At 43.8% G+C, this 27,517-nt stretch overlaps 1 protein-coding gene and 1 long non-coding RNA gene across 4 annotated transcripts in view; one reads left to right on the top strand and one right to left on the bottom strand.

Annotated features, from left to right (window-relative positions):
• The window catches only part of DOCK8 (dedicator of cytokinesis 8), a 229,953-nt gene that overhangs the window by 50,327 nt on the left and 152,109 nt on the right, over nucleotides 1-27,517 (bottom strand). For all 3 annotated transcript variants that reach the window (XM_041740118.1, XM_041740127.1, XM_041740135.1), the window contains exons 21-28: nucleotides 26,515-26,679; nucleotides 24,942-25,111; nucleotides 21,968-22,063; nucleotides 18,739-18,834; nucleotides 11,678-11,827; nucleotides 9,892-10,005; nucleotides 3,354-3,509; nucleotides 998-1,137 (exon numbers count right to left, since the gene is read on the bottom strand). In XM_041740118.1, the coding sequence (XP_041596052.1) occupies nucleotides 998-1,137; nucleotides 3,354-3,509; nucleotides 9,892-10,005; nucleotides 11,678-11,827; nucleotides 18,739-18,834; nucleotides 21,968-22,063; nucleotides 24,942-25,111; nucleotides 26,515-26,679 (1,087 nt within the window). The remainder of the gene's footprint in view (nucleotides 1-997; nucleotides 1,138-3,353; nucleotides 3,510-9,891; nucleotides 10,006-11,677; nucleotides 11,828-18,738; nucleotides 18,835-21,967; nucleotides 22,064-24,941; nucleotides 25,112-26,514; nucleotides 26,680-27,517) is intronic.
• Nucleotides 25,120-27,357, top strand: LOC121482287. Its single transcript, XR_005985587.1, has 2 exons — nucleotides 25,120-25,552; nucleotides 26,869-27,357. It is a non-coding gene; the product is annotated as an uncharacterized LOC121482287 (long non-coding RNA).

Below are 27,517 nucleotides of genomic sequence, written 5' to 3'. Positions count from 1 at the left end.
TAATCAGATACTTTATTCCAGAAGCTTCTTGAGCAGACAAGGGAAGATGAGAGGAGCTGTAGGAAGAGGTTTTCCAGGGAGAGAACACCCTGGAAAAGGACTCAGGAGACCCTGGCTCTAGATGTGGTTCTGCTAAGTGACTTTGGGCAAGCTCCTTCAATCCTTTGTGCCTAACCTGAACACCAAAAGGGCTGAGTCTAATTATCTTCCAATCCTAATGATCTTTGGATGTGAGTCTCTGAATGGTAAGTTCTCTGGGGGCAGGGAACTTTGTTCTGTGCACTGATATATCTCTGATAGATGTCTGCCCCATGGTAGCCATTTGGTAACTGTTGAATGTGAGGTATAATTTGGAACACACTGTCTCCTTCCATCTAATTGGGCAGATGGTGGTTTTCTAATCCTATGGCTCAGGAACAGAGAGAGAGAGAGAAGGAAAGAAGAAGGGGTGGTCCTGCTCCATCCCTGTCCCTGGACTTTGAGACTGGATACCACTACATGCCCAGGCTTATAAAAGGTGAGAGGATTTCTAAGTCCTGGACCTGGGGCGTCTCTTTTAGCCTAGGAAGGTCTCTCTGCAAGAAACCTAATCTAGACACTGACTGCCTTCCCATCAGCGTGGCTTCCTTTGTCAACATTAAGCCAAGTGGCATCTTGCTGCTGCCTCTGTGTATACACAGATCACCTGGGGCAGAATTTATAAATGGCTTTGTTCCTAAGTTCACTAATCAAAGCATCCCTGGGAAGCCTGCTGAAATTGAAATTCACTCCTTTCAATGAATAAGTGGCTGGAAAAAGCCAGTTTATAGTTTCTCTCTGTCCCTCATGCCTTTCCACGTTCCTATCAGCACCTTTTTCTCAACATACGGATGCTTCCACTCTTCAGAACTGGTGAATGGTAGAGTTTTTCACCAAGTAAGAGAGGCTGGATTGCGAAACCCTTTTGGTTTTTGTGGGCTTTTTGCTTTGTATTTCAATTTACATGCCAGCAACATACCCTTCTCCTTCAGCATCCAGGGCAGCAGCCAGTTCAGTAAAGAGAAGTCCAGTGAGGAAGTGCTGCTGACGGTACTCGGGAGTCAGATCAAACATGCTGGCAATCTTCTGGTCCTGGAAACTGGAGCAGGAGCTAGAATTCTATAGAAATGCAAACCATAAGAGATTCTTAATCATAGGAAACAAACTGAGGGTCGCTTGGGGTGAGGGGGTGAGGGGGCTGAGAGGCTGGGGGGCTGGGGTAATGGGATGATGGACGTGAAGGAGGGCACGTGATGTTATGAGCACTGGGGGTGATATAACACTGATGAATCACTGAACTCTACCTCTGAAACCAGTAACATTATGTACAGATAATTAACATTATGTGTTAATTAATTGAATGAAATTAATACAAGTAATTGAACACAAATAATTAACATTATATGTTAATTAATTGAATTTAAATTAAAACAGAAAGAAATGCAAAGAACAGTTCCATGAGTAACAAGAACTGGAATTAAAATCACATTGGCCAGTGTCTATGGAGGGCATGGTGCTTCCAGGGGGGAGGCTTTGTAAGCACTTCCCAGTGATATTCCCCAGGTGGGGGCCCTGCTTCCAGTGGTCACTCTGATTTCCTTTTCCAACAGACCGAGAGCTGTCAATTGGGAAAGATGAAAATAAAGCCCCCGGGGTCTCTCACAAAATGACTGATACTCCCCCACCCCAGTTCAGAAGCCAAGATTAAAGTCCAAGGATATCATGTGGATAGAGAATCGGGGACTGTGTCCCTTGCTGTGGCTTTGAGCTGGCAATTCCTCTCCTACAAGCTGCCTCCCTTACTAGAGGCCCCAGTTTGCTCGGCTACACTTCTGAGTATGGCTTGCAGACACTGCCTGAATTCAACTGGCTGGAACCAGCAGTGGTATCAGGCAGGAAGTGTCAGACTTACCAGTCCTAGACATTTCCTGTGTTATCTTGGGGATACACATCGTATTGCACTAAAGGAATCTAAAGTGACTTTGGAAATCCTTTACAGTTGGGTGGGGCTGGGCCTTGCCCTGGGTTTGCTAATTCCCTGGGGCAGTCAGAAGGGAACTGTGGCAGAGGACCCGGGGCAAAATTAGCACATTTGGAACTGCTGCTGTAAACCAGATCCTCCCCAATTCACACTGAGATGGTCATGTGGCTGACAACTGCTTCATGTCACCTAACATAAATGGCTGAGTTTTCTTTTTTTTTTTTAATTGGTAAGACAAACCTTCACTTTTGTGTTAGTATCAAGGAATCTCCAACAAAAATAGAAACTAATCTTGCTGGGCTGCCCTGAGCCTCTGATTTGTCACCTATAAATGGAATGTGATTGTAAAACAGCATTTCCTTCAAGTTTTTCTAGAGGGCACTATCTCTTGAGAAATCTATGGAAGAAAAAAACAGGTTTCCAATAGTTAAATAACTTTGGGAATCAATGCTTATTAAATACTTTTCTCCTCCACCCTTTGGGTATTTACAATTTACACTAACCAATTAGAGATTCTTGGTGGCTTACTGCAACCAAACCTGTTAACACAGGGTTTTCAAAACTTATTTGACTCTGGAATTCTGTATTTGTATAAATCCTCTTAACATCCAGTAGAATCTGGGTCCCGCTGACCCTAACCTGTGAGAAATTGCTACAAAAAAAGATTGGCTATGTCTGTCAGAGCCTTGTTTCTAAACACTATACAAGCATTATTTTTTTGTGGCAGATAAAGAACAAGATTCATTAGAAATATATTCTCTATAAAAGAGACTGTGGATTAGTTTATGACAAGGTCTTTTTAGTGCTTTAAGAACTAAATTATCCGTAGTATAATTCAAGATGGACTCGTCTTACACCCAAATCCATTTTATAACAGTATCATTAGAAAGTTCTAGGACAGCTCAAAGACACAATACAGGTGTTAAAAATCACTAGTAGATCATTTTGGAATTAATATAAAGGAATACACAATTTCAGAAATTTTATGGTTCTAGGGTTCAGGAAAAGGAGTGAGCAAAGAAGATGCTCACTTTCCACCTAACATGGGAAGATGACTGATGCCAAAGGAAGCTATGTGACTTTCTTATGCATTTCTAAATTTTCATAATGCGTATGGACTCCTTGCTCTTCCTGGCCTCAGGTGGGACCCTTGAGCCTAGGAAGAAACCAATCCTGTAGCTTGTAAATGATCAGTTAGTGCAACTTTGGTACCGTACTTGTGTGTATCTGGACCAACTGATCCAGTGTGAATATCTTGATTTTCCTTTTAATTAATAAGATCAACCTTTATAGTAATAAAAGACTAAACTAATTAAATGAAATATTTTGAGGAATTCTTTCAGTAGCTGATCACCTGGGAGGAGATGGAGGGGCAGGGGGATGCTGGAGCAGTATCAGCATTCATAAAGAAGAGGTTCAGATTGAGGTAATGCTCATGGCTGCAGAGGATTCTCAGAAACTCCAGCCTCATGGAAATGAGCGTTGGAAGGTTGTTGAGCTTGGCTGACAGCTGGGAAGAAAAATGAAAACAGGAAAGATGTGTTTATTATAAAACAAATGGAGTTGAAGTTGGCAGATACAAAAATCTACTCTCTCCAGATTAAGACAATCAATTTAATAAAAATTAATCAGACAGTGCAATGGATGGAAAGCTCTATATTACAGGGAGGCCCAATGGGTTTTCACACATTACTCTTCCCTTTAATAATTCTAGCCTAACAGCAGTCCAAAAGGTGGATTCTTGACCCAACCCCCACCCTTGTCAAATCTATCACCCTGTGGCAAACCTGTGTTGCAAATATTCTGGGGGTATGTCTTCAGTGTAACATAATATCATTAATTTCACAAAAACGCCACTGTGTCTGAGAAGCTAAATGAACGGAGCTGACCCCATATGGGGCCACACAAAACTAATGGAATATGACTGGGTGATTCTAACACCACAACTGTTCTTTTGTAGTTTCTAATTAAAGACTTCAGATGGGGAGTGCTCAGACCAGTTCCCTAGATAAAGGCATCTTATTACTGAGGAAAGTATGTATTCCCTGCAAAAAAGTTGCTGAGTTTGCCCCAAAGTAAGAAGAGAGGAAGGGGAGGAGAAAGAAAGAGAAAGCTGGAAGAGTTATGAGGAAAAGTCTTTCCTTAAACAACCAAACCATGAAAAGTACAGCATGAGGAAAACAGTCAATGATGCTGTAGTAACATTGTATAGTGGAGACTATACTTGTTGTGGTGAGCACTAATAATGTACAGAATTATTGAATCATTACGTTGTATACTTGAAATTAATATTGTAATTAATTTTACTTCAATTAAAAAATTAAGCAAAAACAAACCAACTGTGTAATAAGCAATGAAAAACTAGCAACAATAACAAAATAAAAGAGATCATTTGCTTCCCTCAGGTAAGGTGACAATGAAGACCCAGACTTTATGGGCTATGACTCAGAGGCAGCTTCTTTCAAGGCAAAGTAGGGAAAGGAGGACTACGATGGACCTTGAGCCTCTTGATATATCATCATAAACACCCTCGTGCCCCAGCGAGGGAAACCAAGCATCTCATCCTTGTGAACAGACATGCCTCCTCTTTATGCATTTTGAGAGCAGTTTTATAAATGACATAATTTAAATCAGCAGCATATTTTGGGCCATTTTTGGAGAAGCCATTGTGTTGTGGGTCATTCTGCCTAATAGGATTAATCAATCTGTAGTTAGACTTTAACTTGACACAAATGAATACCGTTATGTATTATGTAAAAAATAAAACATGTGTAAACTTTTGTGTAGGAACAGTTACCAGAACCTGTGCTCTTTGTCCATGTGTCTTGATGGTCACTGACTTTGGACCAATGGAGCCACCAGCAAACTCAACTGATTAGAACTTGATCTTGTGTCCCTCACTTAATGGTCACTCACCAAGAGTTTCTAATTAAAGGCCTATATTCTGACTGGTTTGGGTTCAAACCAGTCAGAACGCAAAAGCAAAAGATATTTGTACCTGAAAGAAGGCCACAGTATAGGTCTTAAATAGGTCCCTTGAGACTTCATTAAAGACAGAAATTAAAAAAAAAAAAAGATTGTATTTATTCATGAAAGACACAGAAAGAGAGGCAGAGACACAGGCACGAGGGAGAAGAAGCAGGCTCCATGCAAGGAGCCCGACCTGGGACTCGATCCCAGGAATCTGGGATCATGCCCTGAGCCAAAGGCAGATGCCCAACCACTGAGCCATCCAGGTGTCCCAAAGACAGAAATTTCAAAAAATATTTCTGGTGATGGCTAGAAAAGAGTAAGATGCGGTTCCAGAAACATCCTCCTCGAAGGTCAGGACCCAGGGTAGTGGCCTCAGTGTCACTACTCAGGAATGGGTATTAATTAAGTGGTACATTAAAAGTGACATCTAGGGCCGCCCGGGTGGCTCAGTGGTTTAGCGCCGCCTTGTGATCCTGGAGACCTGCTCTTTGTGAAAGCCTGCTCTTTGTGAAATCCCTGAAGGCTCAAAAGTTGGTCTCTTATCAAAAATACCTGCCCACCAAAGGATGGCCCCCAAGTTATGGAAGACAAATCCAACTGCCCTGTCTGCTGACACTTTGCCAAAAAGGGCCACTGTTGATATGAGGACCTCTGTGCCTTCTACCACCCAGGCGTCAATGGACCTCCTCTGTGAGACTCTGCCTTCCCATCCAGGCTGGAAGGAGCCCTCTGACCTAGCGACCATGTACTTCCCTGTGGCCCTGTGACGGCTACTGTGAGGCTGTTCCACCCTCAGTCAGTGACACCCACCCCCATCTGCCACCTCCCCCATTTGGGGTCCAGAGTTGTGTTTCATCTCTGGTGCCCAGCGTATGGGCTTCTGATCCAGCCTCCAGAGACTCGCCTTCAGGACTCCACCTTTGCTTTCTTCAACTGCCTCCTGGATCCTCTTCCCCTTCACCTATTGACTGCTGAACAGGAAACCTCTTTGGTGCTGTTTGTTGTGCATCTGTCCACCCAGCCCTAGGTACTGCTCTCAGTTCCTAAGAGCCCTGGAGCAGTTTCCTACCATTACCTTCTAGCTGCTTGTTTTAAGTTCTTTTTATGTGACAAACCCTACCCCTAAAATTGCCAGTTGCTTTGTGAAACTCACCAGGTTGACCTGGAGTGAAGTACGGATGACTGGGCAGAGTTACTCCCTGAAAGGCCACTCTCCCTGCTTTTGGATTTTGTAGATCTTGCGTCAGTAGCATGATCCCCACCGCTCTGGTCTGTGATCATTGTGCTTTGTGAAACTGGGCATCCCCCCATACGTAGCCTTTTTCAGTGTCTGTGGCATCATTGTGACTCCCCAACACTAGAGTAAGGTTTTCTGCCAACATGGGTGAGGCTCTTGATGCCCTCTAGACTTTCCACACCTCCCAACATGGGAGAATTGTGAAATTTTCTGCAAGACTGCCTCCCTGGTTTCCCCATTCTCCTGGTGTCGGTTTTTCGGGGTTTGACCAAGCCCATGAGATATCCTCTAAAGTCTCTTATGGGCTATCCTATCTCCTCTCCAGCCCACTTTAGTTAGAGTACGTCATTGTGAGGCCACCAGCCCTTTTGTCTGAATTCTGTGAATTTCCACCTGGCCTACCCTTGGGTGGAACCTGGACGGAACTGTCGCCTTCATCTAACCTTCTTCCCTACATCCCTGGTACTGGTTGTTTTCTGTGAAAATGGCCATGAACAGGTTCGGTTTTGCAGTGACCCTGAGGAAATGGGTCAGGAGTTGTGTGGGCAAGAGGGAAGGTTGAGAGTCGTTGGAAAATTGAGAATGAATTTTTTTTTCTTTTTAACATTTTTTATATTAGTAATAAATGCAGTGGAAACAAGCATTTTCCTCAAAAAGAAAGAAAGAAAGAAAGAAAGAAAGAAAGAAAGAAAGAAAGAAAGAAAAGAAAGAAAGAAAGAAAGAAAGAAAAGCTAGGTTTCTGTCTATTGTGAGTGACTATTTAAAAAAGGCTAAGATCATACTCTTTGTCATAAAGCGGAAAACAAGATAGGGTGTTTGAATGCGGGTATGCAAAATGATAAAATCCGAGGATTTTGGAAGACTATAACTTGGCTCAGGTATGATGTTCATACTGTCTCTAGATAGCTGGGATTAATGAATGGAATCACCATTGACTACATTGACTGTTACCACTTCAGGCCTGAGCGCTACACTAATTATGCTAAACAATATCCACAGACGTCACTGCAAGCAGACCATAGAATCAAAATGTTAAAGCCTGAATAAATCTAACTCAGCTCTGGCTTTTTGCAGATGAAAGAGCTACTGATGCAAATGTTAAACTGCCCAAATCACAGACTAGTTTAATGGCATCACTGGAATTAGAACACAGGTCTTCAAATTCCAAGTCTGAGGCTCTCCAGAAGCTGACACGGAAAAAAGGAAGAAAGAGAGGGTAAATCAGAAGCACAGCCTAACTTAAAAGAAAAGGAAAAGACTGAAAACAGAGAGAGAGAGAGAAGAAAGGAAAGCAAAAGAGAAAATTATAAAGTGCCTCTGTGGGGCAGGCGGACATCTCCTTTGGACTGCCTTGTTCGCCTTTTGGTAATGAAGAGTGTCCATGAGTGATGAAGATTCTCTCCTTCACCAAATGTGAGCCAGGCTCCTCTGAGCTGTTTTTCAAATAGGCCCACCCTTGGGCATGTCCTTGAGAGCTCGATCTTAGCAAGGATCCTGCTAAATCTGTTTAGCCAGTCCTCTCCAGCCTCGATCTCAGACCACCTTGATATCTGACCAATTCCTCATCCCTAGTCCCTCACCACTTTCCAGGTGGTTTCTGGTCCCCCTGGCCTGTCTCCAGCAAGAATCCCTGGTAGGTTGGTTTAGCCAGAATCCTCCTCACTTCTGATGCTTCTGCTTACTCATTTTTCATCCACTAATCCCCCCACTCTTGCTCCCTGGCTGTAAGTTCTCATTTTTCCTTATATTTATAGCTGAGCCCAATCTCCTGTACCGTGAAATCCCATTGCAACGGTCCCCGCACCTATCTCTATGGCCCTGAGGAAGTGTCATGAGTAATTTTTTTCTTTAAAAGTAGCTAGCCTTGGGCTATTGTGGTGTTTAGTATCTCCTTTCTATATATCCAAATTTAAGTTTTGAAAAATGGATTAACTTATGATCACAATTCATCCAATGACCTATTTTGGAAAACTTATTAACTCATGTTTGCAATTCATCTGATGTCCTATTATCCTAAATAACCTGAGCGGAATGGCAAAGAGGAATGACATAGTTCTCCACCTCTCCATTCTGGTGGAATCTGAAACAGAAGATCCACGCAGGGGCAGGAGGTCAGGGCATGCAAGATATTGGTGTTCTGGGAATTCTCATGTTTCCTTAGGATTCTCTCTTTTTTAAAGATTTATTTATTTGAGAGAGAGCAAGAGAAAGAGAAAGTAAGAGAGCATGGAGCAGGAGAAGAGCAGAGGTAGAGGGAGAAACAGACTCCCCACTAAGCAGGGAGCTGGACGCAGAGCTTGATCCCAGAACCCTGGTATCACAACCTGAGCTGAAGCCAGATGCTTTACCAATGGAGTCACCCAGATGCCCCCAGGCTTCTCTTTTTACAGGTCGGTTTCCTTATCAGGAGTTCCTCTAGAAAAGTCATGGTCTTTTGAGGGGGACAGGGAGAAATCCTTTTTTTTTTTTTTTTAAGATTTTATTTATTCATGAGAGACACACAGAGAAAGAGAGAGAGGCAGAGGCAGAGGGAGAAGCAGGCTCCATGCAGGGAGCCCGACGTGGGACTCGATCCCGGGTCTCCAGGATCACGCCTTAGCATTTTGGCACCCAGGGATCCCAAGAAATCCTTTTATACTACAAATGAGGCAATGAGACCCAGATAAGTTGAATGAATGACTTAGGGTCACTAAGAGAAGAACCACAGAGAGCCAGGCCTGATAGAACAGAGGAATGAATCCATTGTACCCTGGAGTTGGGTAGATGTAGCTCTTTCCAACCTAGACAAGTTCCATGATTCTTTTAAACCTCAACTTTAAAAAAAAAAAAAAAAAAAAACCTCAACTTTATCATTTGCCAAAGGTAGACGACACCTTGCAAGGATTAAAGATACTATTTCTATAAAATGTTCAGCACAGTGCCTGGTTCACAGGAAGAAGCCAGATGTGGTGACAGTGCTGGTGATGGTGGAGGGTCTGGGTGGTAAGGGCAGTTGGAGGTGGTGACAGTGCTGGTGGGTAGTGGTGACAGTGGTAGTGACAGTGGTAGTGGTGCCAAAGGAAGAATATGCAAGGAAAGGAGAAGCAACAGTAGCAACCAAACACTACTGATATTACTACTGCTGGAACAGCTGAAAGAAGATGGTGAAGAAGAGCAGAATCCGACTTAAAAATCTGAAGAGGTGGTGGTACTGCTAAGACGCTCTTAGATTGTAAATACTTGCTCTCTGCTCAGTGAGGTTCAGTCTCTCTGGCTGACTTCATCGGGGTTCCTGAAAGCCAGAATTCTACAATGACATCGTAATTAACTACCCTAGTATGTGAAAAGAGACCTCATACTTTGAGTTCTAGACCCAGTCTGTGACTGAACACTACCATCACATGGTTTTTGTTAAATGTTCCAATGAAGAAGATCACTCAGAAGATCCTTTCAATTGTCCCACATTCACTTGCTGACCCTTCTGGGCTGGGCTGGCAAACGTTCCAGGAATCCGCGTGAACCAGTGTGTCTAGCGGTGCCCACAGCAGGAAACAAATGACATAAAATAAATGCTCACCAAGCCCAGAACGTACAGGAGTCAAGCTAACTTGGCCATGGGTATGTATGACAGCATGCCATGGCAATGAGTATGACACTGGAGAAGGAACCAGAACAGCACAGCGATTGTCTGTGGGACACTCACCTGGTTACAGTAATGTTTGATGAGGTTAAATACGAAGCCCCGATCCATGAGTGAGAGGAGGTCATACAAGAAGAAAGCCAGGCTTATGTTCATCTTCTCTGCCTGTTCAGTTTCCTTAAAAACAAACCAATAGTTTGCAGAAAACCCTGATCGTGAACCACCAGGTCCCTGGTGGGAAAGCGGGAACAGACAGGTCCTGTTATTTCAGCCACTACCCCGGGGAAGACACTGGGCAAAGCTGGTGAAGCTGCAAAATTGCAGCAAATATAAGTCAGCCCTTAGCAGGTGGCCAGGAGTGTTAGGTTCAACCAAGCAATTCTTCATTTACGATGAATATTTAGGTACATGTCCTCTTTTTTTCCCCCTCCCTACATGCATATTTATATGTATATAATTGAGCTCGTTCTCTATACACAATATTGGGCCTTGAATTTTTTCATTCAATGTTATACAATGAACATCTTCCTACCTTTTTAGCATTTCTTCAAAACCTGTTTTTAATGGTTATCTTGTATTTGTTCATATGGTTCCACCATAACTTATTTATTACTAGTAACTGTTGTTTTGGCAAAATTAACTTGAAATGTATCTGCTTTCTTCAGTGAGACAGATTGTTAATTTATAAGGATTGTTGAGAAAATCTAATCAAGATAGAAGAACTGGTTCTTTACCTAAGAATTTTTTTGTCCTCCAATTAGGCAGCATTCCCAGCCTAAGAGAGGTCAGAGTTACACACGGTACAGTGAACTCTTGCATGAATTGAGGCAAGAGCTTTTGTTTTGGTTACTTCTTGGGGCTCGTATTTATGAAGAGATTTTACAGCACCTCAGAGCAACTGGGAATTCATTCTTTCCTATTTATGTCCTTCATTCTAGGAATGATAAATCAATTTTCTCTGCCTCTATTGAAAATATGATTGGAAAAATATTTTCCTTTTGTTATGATGTGCAGTTTGCAAATTCAGGCCAAGCTGAACAGTCCCTGGGATGGCTAGAGACCTGACAGAGAAGTTTCCACAGTATCTCTGAGTGGTAGGCCGCCTGCTCTGGTATCCTGCACAGGGGACACTCCTGGGGAGTTTACGTAACTGTCTGAATATTCTGGGCTGGGAATCTTCAGTCCTGGCTTTGTTGCTAGCTGCATGGCTTTTGGAAAATCTATCAGTCTCACTGTGCGTCCTTTTTCCATGCCTGCTGCACCGAGAAAGTTTGCCATGAGAAATAACCAGATGGAAATCTCCTGAACACTTGGTACTATACAAATTCTCAGTAATGATAAAGGTATCAATGATGACCACCGCTGCCTCAAATATTATATCTGCCTTCTAAATTTGACTTCATTTTATTCATTTTTCAACTTTTTATTTTGAAATAATTTCAAGCATAGAAACGGTGCAAGAACAGTGTAAAGAACTCCTACATGTCCTTTAACCAGAGTTATCAATACTTCACATTTTGGTACATTAGCTTTATCATTCTTTCTATATATAGCAATTTTTTTTTCTGAGTTCTTGACTCTGAGAGCAGGCTGCAAAAATCGTGCCCTTTACCCTGTAACACTTCAAGATGTATTTTCTAAGAAGAGAATACTTCCCCTCCGTATCTTTATTGACAAGCCACAGCCCCACCCGAGAGTCCCACCCAGTGTAATAACTGCACTAAGTTGTCACGTCTAGTTAGTTACATCTCAATTACTATCTTAAGATGACGCTTATTTTTGTCTGCTTATGGAAATAACAGAAAAAGGTAAAAGATTTAGAAAATAAAGAATATAAAGGCCCAGTTACCTTCTGAGGTTTCACTAAAAGGGCTGCAGTCTCCGAGGTGACCACATTAACAATAGTAGTTATGTCATCTTTGAAACGGTCGGAAAAACGAGTCCTCCGAAAATTGTCCCGTTTGTCCATGTTGTGTACGTACTGCGCCATGCTTTTCACCTACGGGAGAGTGGGGGAAATGTCAACACAGAAATCGGTGACCTGCGGGTACATTGGGGAAAAGGGTGAAAGATTTGGAGAAAAGCTCATTAGCAGTGGATTTTCTAACACTTTATCTGCACTGGCGGTTGTCCAAGAGGACTCTGGACAAAAAAAATGCTCCTGCCCCATTGAGGGTTACCATGGTGGCAGGAGGTGGGAAGGATGTCCTCTTCTTGACCCCAAGCCAGGGGGCTTCCTTCTTTCTGCTCACAAAGCCAGGGAGCTTAGTTCTTTGGCTACAGTGTTGGAAGGCTCCCCTTCCCTCAACCACCCATGAGAAGGCAGACCTAGATGGTGGTCCTGTAGCCACTCAGGCATCACTTGATGATGGCCCTCAACACATGACACAAAGGGAGCTGTTTATGATACTGTTCTTGATGTGAACTGAAGTCACTTCTGTCCTCAAAACTACAATAAAGGAGAAGGGGCGGGGCGGGGGGGAGGAAATGTTCCTCTTGAGTTTCAAGTTGAAACAGGGAGCATAGTTTTCCAGAAACAATTCTAAATTATGCTAGGTGGAAACTTAACCAGTATTTGGAACATTGCCTCTAGGAGGAGTTATGTTTTGAATTCAGTAAGACTCACTTGTTTTATCTATTGCCTTAAAATATGTATATTTATATATTTAAAAATATATATTAAAAAAATACATGACAATATATGACACCAGCTCAATGCCTACCACAATTTCAAATCGAGATCATGTTTTGTTTTTTGGGCCTCTTCTTGAGGCCAGGAGACTCGTGGGTAATACAACCCCTTTGATACCATCTGAGGTTGTGTCTCGTCCTTGTTAGAAATCACTTAGAGCTATCAGGGAACACTGATGGGCAAAACCGGGAGTTCTTATCCTCAGATGCCTATCCTCTGAGGTCATTTTTGTGAATGTGCCTAAGCTAGTCAGAGAGTCACTGCAAAAAGAAACGGCCCTAGCAGTTAACTGCCCACTTTTACCTGAAGATGATGCCTTAGGTCAGGGCTAGAAGAAGGGTGCACAAAGACAGTTATATGGGGAAAATGCTCTCCACTCCTATGATGTGAACTGAAGTCTCTTTAGGGGAGAACTTTAATGTACTACCAACAGATTTCTGGTTGTGAGAATGCAGGCCAGCAATTTTCATTAGCATTGAGACAAGCAGAGATAAGAAATAGAGAGAATGTAAAATAAGAAGAGACTAACAGACAGGCTTTATGTGTTTTTTATTTTCCGATAATACCACAGGCAGCTCAGGAAGGACCTTAAGAACATAAACTCCTAAGCCCAGCATAAGGACCATAGACTCTCTTCACTGTAGAGTCCTGCCTGGTTCAGGACACACAGATGAGTCTGTACCCCATAGAGTCTCATGTACTTGGTAGGAGGGAGGGTCAGGGTGAGAGATGGGGACTGGACTCCATTTCTGTCTGACAAAAGTGTCCCTCTCACTATGTTCCCAACAAAGGACCTGGAAAGACAAGGCCTCTTTGTTTTCAGCTGCCCCGATCTTGATTTTCTTCTGGCTAACTCACCCTAGCCCCAGACTTTTAGAACTCACTGTTATATCCGGCTTCTGCCTGTTGAGCTTGGCCAACCTACAACCAAATAAATAATTCTCACAATACCGTACTTCTAACTCATGGCCTCTTTCCAGATTGTAAGTTACTTGCCAGCTACTGTGTCCTTCGGCTCCTCAGAGAAGAACATCCAGTAGAAATAAATACCAGAGGATGCTTGGTCTATTATTTGTAGGTGGGGTAAGGCACAAAAATACCCCCCACTGGTGGCCTTCATGATCCATTCACAGAAGGGGTACTTCTAAAGAACCCCTTGGTGCAAGACTTCATTTTCTGAGTAAACTGGGCCACCTATTTACCTGTGGGTCCCTGAAGCCTGGCTCAGCAGTTTCTAGAAGCACAGGGATTTATTCATTAGCAAGCGTGAAATTGGCCCAAGGCCTGCATTCAACAGCTCTGATGCCAAAGTAGTTGTTCATTAGCGCCCGGGCATTAACACACTTGAAGGGTGTTAAATGGCCCAGGTTGTTGGCTAAGTCTAAGGAAGCTGTCCTTTCTTTCTCTGCAAGCTTCTTGGGGGGAAAAACTGTTTTGGTTTTTAAATAACTTCCTGAGCATCTGTAAGGCAAATGCACAAGTGATGCATGGAGGACTATGTATCCTGAGTCTGGGATGGATCAGTTTCCTTTGCAAAGTTCTGGCTGGTGCTAATAATCTCCATCTACCTCCACCCCAGCACCGAGATCCACTTCTTGGCATTCCGTGTCAATCTCTGAACCTTGGGAAGCTGATCTCTAAGAACCATATCTCTCAGGCCTCCTTGTCCTTGGACTTCTGCTTGGAGTTGGCCAATGGGAGGCACCAGCAGGGGATCAGTGAGGGAGAGGACACAGAGGTCCTGGTATTTTGTCCACTCTCCTGTCCTCCTCTGGGCCACCATGAGCCTCTGGCAGTGGTGACATTTCTGTAGAACTCTAGCTCCTGTTAGGGGATCCTCTGCTCTGCCTCCGCTTTCTCTAAGTCCCAGTTACAATAGGTCCCCTACCTTTGCCCTTTTAGAGCTAGAATGGATAGATAAAGGCTCCTCCCTGGGCCTCACTAACCCCATGTGCTCACACCCTGGCACCACTGTCCCTTTGATGAATGCTTTCCTATCAAACCTTCTGAGTGATGCCAACGGTGTCCTGCCAGGACCCTAACATAGTTAGGTTACAACATGCAGAGCCCTGGGGACCCCGTGTTTTGGAAGATCTGCCTGTTGACCAACCCTTTCCATATGCTCAGATCAGCAGAAGCTTTCCTTCCAACTACCTCATCTGTTTACCATCAAGGACTCCTGGAGGGAAGGCGAGCTATCAGCTTTAGCTTTTGCTTCCTCTCCCAGAGCCACTGAGTCCCAGTAAATAAATGTGCAAGATCAAAAGTGATTTTCACCTTTTTCATGGTTCTTAGCTCCCTGTAGTTAAGGGCAGTAAAGCAGACAAAGCCTTTGGTAGACCTGAATACTCCTCCTTATAGTCACCACACTTCCTCCAACCCCATCTATGTGCTGGAATGATAGAAAACTCTGGCCTCAAGGCTGCTTAAGGATTAAGTGAGATAAAGCTGAAAATGGTGCCCAGTGCATACACAGCAAGATGCACAGTATGTTTTGGATGTCATTGTTTTTCCTTCCTCAGGGATGCCAGCTGTTCCTGGGACCATATGAAGGACAGAGGCATTGTGATGCCTGCAGAGAATACAAACTTGCCTTCAAGACAGAGCTCTAGGATGTCAGGCGGAGCCGCTCAGGCCTCCCAAGGCTGGGTTCATTCTGGCTGGGAATGCGCAATGGTGCATTAAAGTTGGCTTCTGAATATAAAGGTTTTGCATATTGTTAATTGGTTAGGCTAAGGGAATGTTTTGTAACTTTGAGCTTCCAAGGAGAAGCAAAATGGCAAAGGAACAGAAGCTGGACTAGAGTCGTGAGGCTCTGGTCCTCAGTGGTGGGAGGGCTGGGCAAACCCTACTTAGCTTTGGTGTCCTGTGTGTGCAGTGAGGATAAGTCTTCAGGGTACTTATCGCACACAGGTCTTTACTGAGTTTCCAAGGACTGAGCCCTTAGAGCTGCTACTGGAACTTTCACATAGCCAAGTTTGAGAACCACCGTTCTAGGGGATTGGTTCTCTGGTCTAACAATTGTACTTATATAACTACTGAATAGTACCTAAGAATGATTAGGTGAAGTGAATGTGGACATATGTGTGCACGCATGTGAATAAATGACATAAAGCATTTTTGAATTGGGATCCTGCTTTCCTCTGGGACTCTGTTCACTGAGATTCTACAATTTAGTTTTTGCTTCTTGACATTTCATTGGCAATATGACAGATGAACTCAATTGCAACATGCAATTGCAATATGAAGATTATTTGTATGAATTGTCCATAGATGGATTAGGACCCAAGTGAATCCTCTTTATGAAGAAACTTGACAGCAAGTGGGATAAGTAAATAGAAGGATGGACAGGGCATGGAGTGTTGGTATTAATACTTCTCACTCATGCCTCAAGAGAGAGTTTTAAGACCAGTCGATTTGCTGCCAGAAGCACAGAGGTCAATGTCTCACTCCTAACACTGTTGCTCCAAGACTCATAGGCTGCGGCCAGTCACCTAGATAAGCCTGGCTTTTAGAATGGAAAATCCTGGTGCTAACCAGGTATGAAGACCCTTAGCCCTGCTGAGGCCTTGCAGGGCAGGGATGGCATGAACTAGTGGATCTCTAGTAAGCACAGAAGTCACCCAGGAAGACAGGTTAATGTACACCACTGGCTTCCATCCTTCCTTACTGCATTCAGTAGTTCCAAGAAGGGTTTTAAGAATTGGCCCTAATTTTACTAAGCAACCCCCATGCCCCCATTGCTGATGCTGTTGCAAGAATTTGAAACTGAGCTTTCTCAAGCTAGGGGTTGGGACTAGGTGAGATGCTAAAAAATTGGAATCCTGGATGTTTTTGTGGCATGGGCCTGACATATTTTATTTTTTAAAGATTTATTTATTTATTTATTTATTTATTTATTTATTTATTTATTTATTTATGATAGACAGAGAGAGAGGCAGAGACACAGGCAGAGGGAGAAGCAGGCTCCATGCCAGGAGCCTGACGCGGTACTCGATCCTGGGACTCCAGGATCATGCCCTGGGCCAAAGGCAGGTGCTAAACCGCTGAGCCACCCAGGGATCCCCATGACTTATTTTTCACCCAACTGCACATCACTTTGCATTTCCTCCCCTGCATGACTTTTATTTTGTTTCCTTTGGGCCTCCATTGTCTGTATCCTGTTTGTTTTTTTAAGGTTTTATTTGTTCAAGAGAGACACAGAGAGAGAGGCAGAGACACAGGCAGAGGGAAAAGCAGGCTCCCTGTGGGTAGCCCAATATGGGACTCGATCCCAGAACCCTGGGATCACGACCTGAGCCCAAGGCACTGAGCCACCCAGGTGTCCTGTCTGTTGTCTGTATTCTATTGTTCAGTAGTGTTCCCTTGTCCTTAGGTTTGAACTTAAATAGACAAACTAGAGGTCATGGGGTAAATCTTACCATCTCTCTCTTAAAAAATTATGGGGCTTCTGGATGGCTCAGTGGGTTAAGCCTTTGGGATTGAGCCCACATTGCCCTCTCCCTACTCATGCTCTCTCTCAAATTAAAAAAAAAAATCTTTAAAAAAATGGGTACTCAATAAAAGTTTAAAAAAACTATTCACTTAATGTCACAGTAGAAAGAACCCAGTGAATATAAAGCTGACTCTATCACTAAATCCTAATCCCCCTCCCAATCCTAATCCCTGGGATTGTTCATATATACATTTTTATGTACAGTTGAGTCTTGAGCAATATGGGTTTGAACTGTGTGGGTTCACTTACATGCGGATTTTTTTGGATAAGTACAGTATACCCCTGTAAATGTATTTTGTCTTCCTTATGATTTCTTAACATTTTCTTTTCTTTTACCTTGCTTTATCACATGAATGCAGTATATAATACACAAAACATACAATATATGTATTAATTGACTGTTAGGTTATCAGCAAGGCTTCTGGTCAATAGTAGGCTATTAGTTGTTATGTTTTTGGGGAGTCAAAAGTTACATGCGAATTTTCAGCCATGCAGGGGCATGGGTTGGTGCTTCTCACCCCCACATTGTTCATGGGTTAACTACAGTTGGTGCCTATACTTTTATAGCTTTTTCATTTAACATCACGTCAAAACTTATCTCCATTTATCAGCATTGATAAAATGGATACTTTTAGTTGCTTTATGGTAAAAATCTTTTCACTTCAGCAATCAATTACAAAACAGGTATTAGTATTACTGTCTTCATTCTAAAATGAAGGAATATGGCTGTGCCTTTTGCCCTTCTGATAGACATGTGATAGAAGTTACAGGGGAAACAGATTAACAAGTTTCATTTTTCTTTCTTCCCCAATTAATATCAGTTGGTGCTTGTCTGATACCAAGTAGCATGCTAGGGCTACGGATAGTATCATAAAGAAGATAGACCCAAGTCCTAGAAACTAAATAAGCAATACAGAAAAACAATTCTAAATTGTGATAACTGCTGGAATTGAGGTAAACAGGGTGTTCAAAAGGAGAATAATAGAGAGGAAGACATACTGTAGTGTAAGCTGCTCTGAAAGCCTTCTCAGAGGTGGTAACATATAATAAGCTCAAACCCAAAATGTGCATGTGTGTGTGTGTGTGTGTGTGTGTGTGTGTGTGTGGAGGGGATGGGGGGGCAGGGAGGAGAGAGAGAATCTGAGAAAGGCTTTGAGGCTGGAAAGGCCACAATACCTCCAAAGAACCAAAATGGGAACAATGTGGCTGAAAGAGGGGGCAAGCTAATAGGAGCTCAGGTAAGAGTTAGAAGGAAACAGGATCATACAAGTGCTCTGTAGGCCATGATAAAGTGTGTGCTTTATTTGCAGAACACTGGAAAGTACTGAAGGGTTTTCAAGAGGAGAATGACATGATGTGTTTGAAGAATTGGCAGCCCCATCAGAGTGGACAGACCGGCACAGAAACAGATGCAGGCAAGCAAAAGAGGAAGTTATTGCAAGAGGCGCCCGAGAGAGGATGGTCGATCAACCAGGTAGGGAGCAGAGAAGACAGATGGGGAGAAGCAAGAGGCTGGAGGTGTGTTCTCCAGTGGGCATCAACAAGAACTCTTAGAAGTTGGGCAGAGGTGGATTTTAAGGAACCACCTGAGGTTTTCAGGGGGAGCGACTTGGAGGATAAAGCATCAGTGCCTAAGGGGCAAATGGTGGGGGCAACCTCACTGCCTTCCTGTAACATGCCTCATGCCCGGCCGCGCACAGACACGAACACACAAGAATCTCACCAGAAGGTCAAAGAAGAACCAGGCGTACTTGAAGACGGTTTCTCTCACTATCCCGGTGCTGACCACCATCTGCAGGGCGAGCTCCTCGTGGAAATGCTGGACAACAATGACAGAAGCCAGTCTGAGATGACAGGTGCTTTCTACACCAACATCTCTTCTCTCTTGTACCAACTGTTAGTCACTAACATGGCCATCCCAGGTGCCCCAGACCACCAGCGGATGGCAAAGTCAATGCTGAAGCTACTTGAGATGGAGGATCTTCTAGGTGGGTAGGAGTTGGTGAGTGATGGTATCAGGTAAGAGAGGTAGGTCTGAAGGAATGGCCTCAGCCTGGGAGTGACTCTGCATTCCTGGGTAGCAGTCAGACCTGGGACTGTTACTTTCCCCTTAGGCTCTGCTGCAAACCTTCTGCATGACCACGGGCAAGCCATTCCTCTCTTTGCCCTCAATGTTCTCATCCATAAAATGGAGGGTAACCATGGTGGCCAAACTGGAACGTGCATCAGAATCCCCTAAAGGGAATGGTAAGACACATAAGACTGTTGGGTCCACCCTCAGCCTTTTGGGTTTGGATTTGGTAGATCTGGGGCAGGGCCTGAGAATTTGCATTTCTAACAAGTTCTCAGGTGTTGCTGGTGCTGCTGGTGCAGGGACCTCAATTAGAGAACCACTGTCTAGGTGATATCTAAGCTTCCTTCCAGAGAGGACGATTCTAGTTTTCACAATCCCATTGTGGCACTGTGGGAAACGTGATGGGTTGGGGTTCTGAGTAGATCCTCTGAGGGAGATGGTGGTAGCAGCCTGAACTTACAACCTCTCAACTCCCTGTGTCCCAGGGTCAGATGCTAGAAAGTTCCTCAGCTCTGCTTTATGTCTACCCTTCCCTTCAAAGTACCCAACTCCTCGACAGCAAATGTAGCAGATGGTGACTTCTGCATCTTTGGTACATTTTACATTCCCTGGTTTATCTGGCTACATCAGACTCCTGACAACAGTTTTGCTGGGGAAGGAGCTCAAGACTAGAGGTAGGGCAACCAAATTATCTCAGTTTTCCCGAGACCATCTCGGTCTGAAAACAGAAAAGTCCTGCATCCCAGGGAGCCCTTGGTCCTGGGCAAAGTGGGATGGGTGGTGACCTTAACTACCAGTAAAAATGATGTCTGGGTATTTTCTGGGGATTTCATTAATCCGATGGCCATAAAACCTACAATCAATACAGATGAATTAACTGTTTATCCTTCTGGGGGTAAGAGAGCTAAAACTATTTGAACAGCCTAATACCACACCCTAAACATATATGGCAGTTAAGTTTCAAATTCAACCCCTGAAAAAAATTGATTATAGCAAAGACTGTCCTGACACATTTTTATGGTTCCTGCCCTGCATAATGTGGGTGCAACTCAATTTACCATCTTATGTACATTAACATTTGAGAGTCACTAAGCTATACTAAGAGGACACAAATAGAAAAATCTATGTGCAGATCTCTGGGGATTCTAACTATCTATATCCTCAGCCAGTTAACAGTGATGAATGTAAAATGCTTAAGTGCTTCAGCATGTCAGGAGGTTCCCCCTCATTCTACTAGGTGAGTCAAACCTTTATAATCTTAATACACAGAAACGCATTTGTCTGCTGCTCGGAGACGTCCATGAGGCTCACCCGCCTGGGAGCGGCAGGAGGCGGAATGTTAATCTAGCAGGTGGTCTAAGCAAGCACATGATGTAAGTCGGCTATGCCTGGGTCTTGCCCCTGTAGGAAAGACTCGCTCCGCTAGCTTCAAAGGTAACCTCTGGAAAGTAGGTCAGTTTGACTGCCAGAGTCTTATGGCAAGAAGAGATTAGACGAGGATAAGCTGCTTCTTAAAGTAATTTATGTTGCTTACCAGGCAACATTATTACTAGAACACCTTGCTCCCGAGGTTAGAGAAGATAGCCAAACAGCTAAATCCTTTTTGCTGAGCTAGTGAAGAAACATAGTGTCTAAACTTCCCTCCAAAGTGAAATGATTCTTTTCTAGTCATTGAGGTGACCAGGGACAGAGTCAAATCAAGGCAACAGCAAAACCGCACGCTCGCTTGCCTGAAGGAAGCCAGGCTGTGGGCAAACCATGGCTTTTAAAAAGGACAAATGGTACATGTAACCAGTCCCTGCAGAGCCCAAAGCTAAGTTTTAGAGTTAAGTGAAAAATTATTTTCAGCACCTAGCCATATCTCCTTTCACTTCTTTGAAAATTAACTCCTGGTACCTCTGAGCCCCAGACATATGGGGCCCGGATTATTGACAAGTCTGCACCCTCAGGCCCTGGCAGCCGTAACCCCACCACCACCACCACCCAACGCTTGATCTTTCCCTCACTTGGTGCAAAGATTGCTGAGCTGAGGCTCATTCCCTCCTGGCATGTTTAATAAACATTCCTGTGGTGTCAGCTGTTGCAAATGGCTTCCCGTGTTATCCTTCCAATCAGCATATTTACATTTTAATAAGGGTCTTGAGAGACACTCAAGACCTTCATTTCAGTAACTACTCTAATGCAGCAACTCTTGGGTGCCCCGCAGAGAAAAAAGACACCCCCACCCCCACCCCTTAGACCACACAGGCCGAGGCCACGACTGGGGAATTTTTGTTATTATCAGATGCTCTGGCAAACAGCTTGTAAAGTCTCTGAACTCATAAGTAAAGCTGATTAGAAAGAATTTGGAGGAAAGCCTTTCATGTCACTTGATACAGTATTGAAATAAATGACACCTAATTATTGCCATTCCCTTCTGTTGAGGAGTAACTGTCCCCAGCTCACCTCCTACTGAGAAAGAACCTAATGTGGTGGTTCTCAGACTGTGGTCCCTGGATGAGCATCACCTGGGAACTTGTAAGAAATGCAGATTCTCAGGCCCCCACTTCAGAACTATTGAATCAGAAACTCCTGGGCGGGGGGTGGGGGGAGCGGGGGGCGGTGGCAGGTAGGGTCCAGCAATCAGTACCAAGTCCTGCTGGTGCTTCTGATGCACGGTAAGTTGGAGAACCCTTAGTGAATAGGAACCAACTGGTCAAAAAATAGATGACAAGGAACATAGCTACAAAAAAATGCGTGCGTGCACCTGTGTGTGTGTGTGTGTGTGCGCACATGCGTGAGAGTGGGAATGATGCAGAAGAGCACTTTGATGGAGTCTATTATCAATCACAGTGAGAGGACATGGGTAAATTATCCTCACAACTGTCCCACTCAGTACCTTCTTGCTGGCTGGCCTTGGGGCTGCCGTGGAACTGGGAACATCATTATTGCCCGAGCAATAATAAGACATCCGGTTGCAGTTGCGATCAGCAGTCTGAAATACACAAACCATGACTCATCTGTCCACTGACGGTGGTTCAATGAAAGGATGAGCCAGTGGTCTGGAACTCACAACCTCAGAAGTCATTTTTAACATAGTTTATTTTTTTTCTGGCTACAAAGATAAAACAATTGCCATAAATAAATACAAAATGAAGCAAAGAATGTCAAGTCACACCTCATTCTACTTGCTCCTGAGATAATCACTGTTAGCAGTTTAGTGTGCAGGGCAACTCATAGTTAAAACCTAGTTAGGAACAGGGGGTGCTGAAGTCCCTTTGACATTCTGATTTTATTGGGGGAGCATAAAAAATGTGTGGGAACAGTGCCTCTCTGTGGGCTAGGATGGTACAGCCTCCTAAACATGTTAAAAATTGTCAAAAACCACTGTGGACAAACGTTCTCCCCCTGCCACAAAACAAGTAGGAAATTCTTAACCCAATCCACATAGAAATTTAATATTTTCACTTTAATTAAAGGAAACCATAACAACCAAGGCCGCCAATGATAACGGGAGGCCACTTGTCACCTGTTCAATCAGAAAATGCTAATGCTTAAAGGAACCTTACCTTAGGAGGTTGGACCATGGTGTGTTGGCAAATGTCTAACAACCAGCTCTTGGGGGGAGGAGCCAATTTGCAGCATTTGCCTATTTCTGTACCTTAAATACTTTTATCACAGCAGATTTCAAGTTCACATGACGTCACTGAACACAGTGTTGGGAAGAGATGTGCACTAGCAAATCATTACGTAGTATCTCCACCATACAGATAACAAATAACCTCAGAAAACAGATAAGAGTAAAATGTAGTAAAACAGTGAGGAAAATGTAGTAACCTCAGAAAACAGATAAGAGTAAAATGTAGTAAAACAGTGTAGTAAAACAGTGAGGATGGTGTTCCACTACCTTTTTAAAGTGGAATAATTTTGGACTTATGAACAAGTTGCAAAGGTGGTATAGAGGTCTCGCAGCCCCTTTTTCACCCTGTTCCTCTTGATGTCATATCTTATGTAACTCTGGTACATTTGTCAAAACCAAGAAATTAACACTGGCTCATTACTAGCAACTAAACCACAGATTCAGGTTTCACTAGGTTTTGCACCAATGTCCAGTTAAGATACAACTGAAGATACCATACCGTATTTTATTTTTTAATTAATATAATTTATGCATTATTTTATATAATTTCATTTTTAATGTTATCTAACAACCGGCTCAGAAAATTCTAGAAAATTTGAATAATCAGTTCTCAGAAACTGGTAGAAGCCAGCTCCGGCACAGCCCTGGGTCGATTCTGTAAGTCAAAAAGTGTGAGATAGGAACAGTTTCATGTGGTGCACACTCTAGATTGTCAGAATCCCTAGTTGTGGATCTATTGATGATCCTTAAGTTCATCCAGGGTTCAGCAACTCTACAGAGATGAGGAAAATGAGACCCAGGGCAGGAGTGGACTCACCCATGACCACACAGCTGGGTGGTGGTAGAGTCCAGACCCAACCTCGGTCTCTAGATTCCTTTTTCTTCACAACATACTGTCTCAAGTGGGTAAATTTGGTAAGAGGAATTATGTTGAAACCTAGAGGGTTTGATTTATTGCAATCAGGGGAAAGTATATCCCTCTAAAAGTTAAGCCACAGAAGCCACAGATAATTGGAAAGAAAATTCAGACAAAGAATCTGTGGTGGCTTTGTGGAAAAACAAACAACACAGAATTATTCACTAAGAAGGGTGAATTTTATGGTGTGTGTGGGTATACCACAGTTTGAAAAATATTTGCAAATGGGACACATTCTATAAAATATCTGACCAGGATTCCTCAAAAGTGTCAAGACAAGAGATGTCTACAAAATTGTCACAATCAAGAGGAGACTAAGGAGATCTGACTAAAAAATATAAATGTGGTACCCTGGGTAGGACCCCGGAAGAGAAAAAGGACATACATTGGGAAAAAACTGAGAAAATACGATTAAAATATGAAATTCAGTTAATAATAGTCACAGATCAATATTAATTGATCATTAATTGTGACACACATACTATTCTAAAGTAAAATGTTAACAGCAAGGAGGTTAGTATGCAGAAAGTTTCTGTACTATAGTCACAATAATTCTAGAAGTCTACAACAGTTAACAAAAATAATATCAAGAAGAAGCAAAGAATTCATCAAAGGAAAACTATATATAGTCCAAGTCATCATCGCTTCTCGGCCTTTTGGCTAAGATCAAGTGTAGTCCAAGTCATCAATCCTCTCAGGACCTCATTTTTTGTTTATAAACCCTGGCTTTGCTCTTTGGAATTATTATATAAGATAATCTATGGATGTTAACGAATGTAAAGGGCAGATATTAAAAACAGTAAATGACACAAAATACAAAACAACCATTCTATGCAACAACAAAAAAGTTGAAGCTACATGGTTTTTCTTGAAGAGAGACTTCATTGCCTCCATGTGGCTAAATCAGCTGTGCTGTAAAAGCTTCCTACTAACTTCAAAAACTTCAACTAACTGAGCAGATCTTCAGATGCCTGTCTGGTCTCTTTTCAGAATGATCTCCATCATTTCTAAAGCTGAGGCATTAGAACATGTGACCAGCAGAGCAGTGGCCCTGGTAGTGGTCGATTTTGTGTTATCTCTCCAAGTTTTAGTTAAAAATATAAAAGCTTGTGTCACTTTCCAGGCTTTGACACCTTCCGTACCTTTTTTTTTTAATATTTTATTTATCCATGGGAGACACAGAGACATAGGCAGAGGGGGAAGCAGGCTTCCTGTAGGGAGCCCGATGCAGGACTCGATCCCAGGATCCCGGGATCACGACCTGAGCCAACAGCAGATGCTCAACCGCTGAGCCACCCAGGCGTCCCCCTTCGGTACCTTTGAAGACATGATGTTCTTCACTTCTTCATCTGCGGCACAGTGTGTCCCTGCAAGGTCTGGGTTACTACTGCTCATCACCCGGGCCTGCATCAGCTTTGAACTCACGGCAGCAGCAGACGTGCGTCCATATGTGTGGTAGCGAGGGTCAGGGAGGGCCACGGGGCCACCTGCACCCCACCAGGTACAGACATGTTAACAGAAGGGGATCAGAGTCACTTACTGTACTTGAAAGGGAACTGCAGAGGGATAGGGTGGAGAGGGGGATGCAAACCCACTTGCTTAGATCTTAGAATTAGGGTCTTATTATCAAATGCTTGGGGGGAGGCCAGAAGGGGGTAAGTAGATAGAGCATGAGGCAGCAGGGAGTGGTGAGGACTGGGATAAACTGGAAACTCCTGCCTCATCCAAAGGTAGGCACTGCTATTGAACTTCACCCTATTATTGCCATGGGGAAATAGCCCCCAGGGTTGCGGGAGCTTCTGCTTGCTCAAGGCAAGCTGGGAATAGGGACTTTTAAATTTATTGATATTTAAATTCAGACAATTTTGTAAGTCATGCAAGATCTTCAGACATCCAAGAATCCAAAGACTCATCTGCACCTCACGAGGGTAAGTATATACTACATATTGTTTTTCACTTTTAAGTATGTACATGTCTCCCGAAGTGATTATGCAAGTCTATGAGATAATACCAGTACCTTTAAAAACTCAATCAAAATGACAGGTTAACTTGCCTTGAGGCTTAATGGATTAATAAAAATGGCAAGTTTCTTTGCTGGGACCTGGAATTTTGTAAACTTGTTGATGCTTTTTACATCCTGCAAGGATTACCTCTGTACATAATTGGGAAGAGTGGAGAAATACATGGTCATTATTTCAAAAGTTTAGTTTGGGGGGAAAAGAGGAAAGGGATTTAGCTTTTCATAATGAAAACTTTAGGAACCAGTGCTCACCACCACTATCGGATATTTATCGTTTTCCTTTTCATTATTAGCCTAGCATCCTACACACCCGTTGTCATCTTTGAAAATAAAGATCCCCGCCTGAATCAGAAATTACCCACTGGGTAAAGACCAGGGAAGGGTTATAGCCCAGCCAGAAAAAAAATAAATGCTTAGAGTATAAAAAGAGGGAGGGAGGGGTCCTTGATGGCTGAGTCAGTTAAATGTCCAACTATTGATTTCAGCTCAGGTGACAGAGTTGGAGTGGGGAGTAGGCTTGAGATTCTTTTCCTGTCCCTCTGCCACTCCCCATGCTCATGAGCCCTGTCTCTCTAAAATAAATAAATCTTGGGAAAAAAAAAAAAGAGGGAGGGAGGCAGGGAGAAAGCAAGCAGGGAGGCGGGGAATCTAGAAATAAACTTTTAATTTCAGCATTCACATAGGTTTTGGGTAAATGATCCATAAATAAATTAAAAATTAATGAAATCAGTTTTAACTGAATAATAATTTAAGTATAAAATTTCACTGTGGGCTATTATATTTTGAGTTATGGGCAGGGGGTGGGGATGGGGCGGGGTGGAATGGGACAGGGCCTGCCCGCCAGGTGCCCAGGCTGAGGGGAGACCCTACCTGACTTGGGCGGGTCCCTCGGCGGCTCGGGCAGGCGGAAGACATAGTGCACATAGGAGGCCAGGAGGCAGTTCCTGCCGTGCTGGTCCTTGGCCAGGTCCTTGCTGTTGTGCAGACTGTTGGCAATGGCCACCACGGACTCAAACGCAAACTGGGAGAAGTTGGCTAAAGAACCAAGAGAAAAATGAGTGGCCTCACACCTGGTCATGAACGAACCCAAACTAGAATGTTCTCTGGGGCAGTGTCTGGGAGTCCTCACCGCTGGCCAGAGGAACCGGGTTGCTCACAACGATGGCTAGGGCAGGGCGAGTTGTGTTGGGGACAACCCCTTCACCCCTGGTCTGCTTACTACAGATGACCTCACCTTGCCTCCTTCATCTGCCCCCTGTGGCCAGCACTGGAGCTCTTCACGGCAAAGACACCAGCCCGTCTAGACATCCTCCCCGCCCTTCTCCACCTGGCTGTGACCTGGTGCTGCTCAGTGGGACCGGCCTTGCCATGAGCACTGTCTCCTGGGAGTGTGTTAGACACACAGACTCTCAGGCTCCACTGCAGACCTACTGAGTCAGGATCTGCATTTAACAAGACGTGCAGGTGATTCTCATGCGTGCCCACCCCGGTTTGAGATGCGCTGTTGCCCCCTGAAGATTCTCTGGGTACAGATTCATCTACAAATGCAGATGTCTCACGCCCTTCTCCACAGTGGGCCCGCACAAAACTGCTGATTTACTGTGGACGGTCTTGTTCGGGAGCTCCAAACCCTCCAGAGCATGGCTCCACCTTCGCTACTCAACCTCGGACCCTTTTCTGTTCAAACTCAACTTCCTTTAAAATGAAGCAGCTGTTGTTCTGTCCCCATCACATGTCGGCTCTGTCTTAGCTCTGCACTTTTGCTCACGCTGTTGCCCTCACCTAGAAAGCCCTCCGAGCTGCCACCGGCAAAATCCCACCAGCCCTTCACTGCTGGGCACCATCCCCCCGCCCCCAGGAAGCCTCTGACACC

The sequence above is a fragment of the Vulpes lagopus genome, chromosome 2 (genome assembly GCF_018345385.1).
Source record: "Vulpes lagopus strain Blue_001 chromosome 2, ASM1834538v1, whole genome shotgun sequence".
NCBI lineage: Eukaryota > Metazoa > Chordata > Mammalia > Carnivora > Canidae > Vulpes > Vulpes lagopus.
Note: the sequence above shows the minus strand (reverse complement) of the source record. Positions and strands in the feature narration are given on the sequence as shown.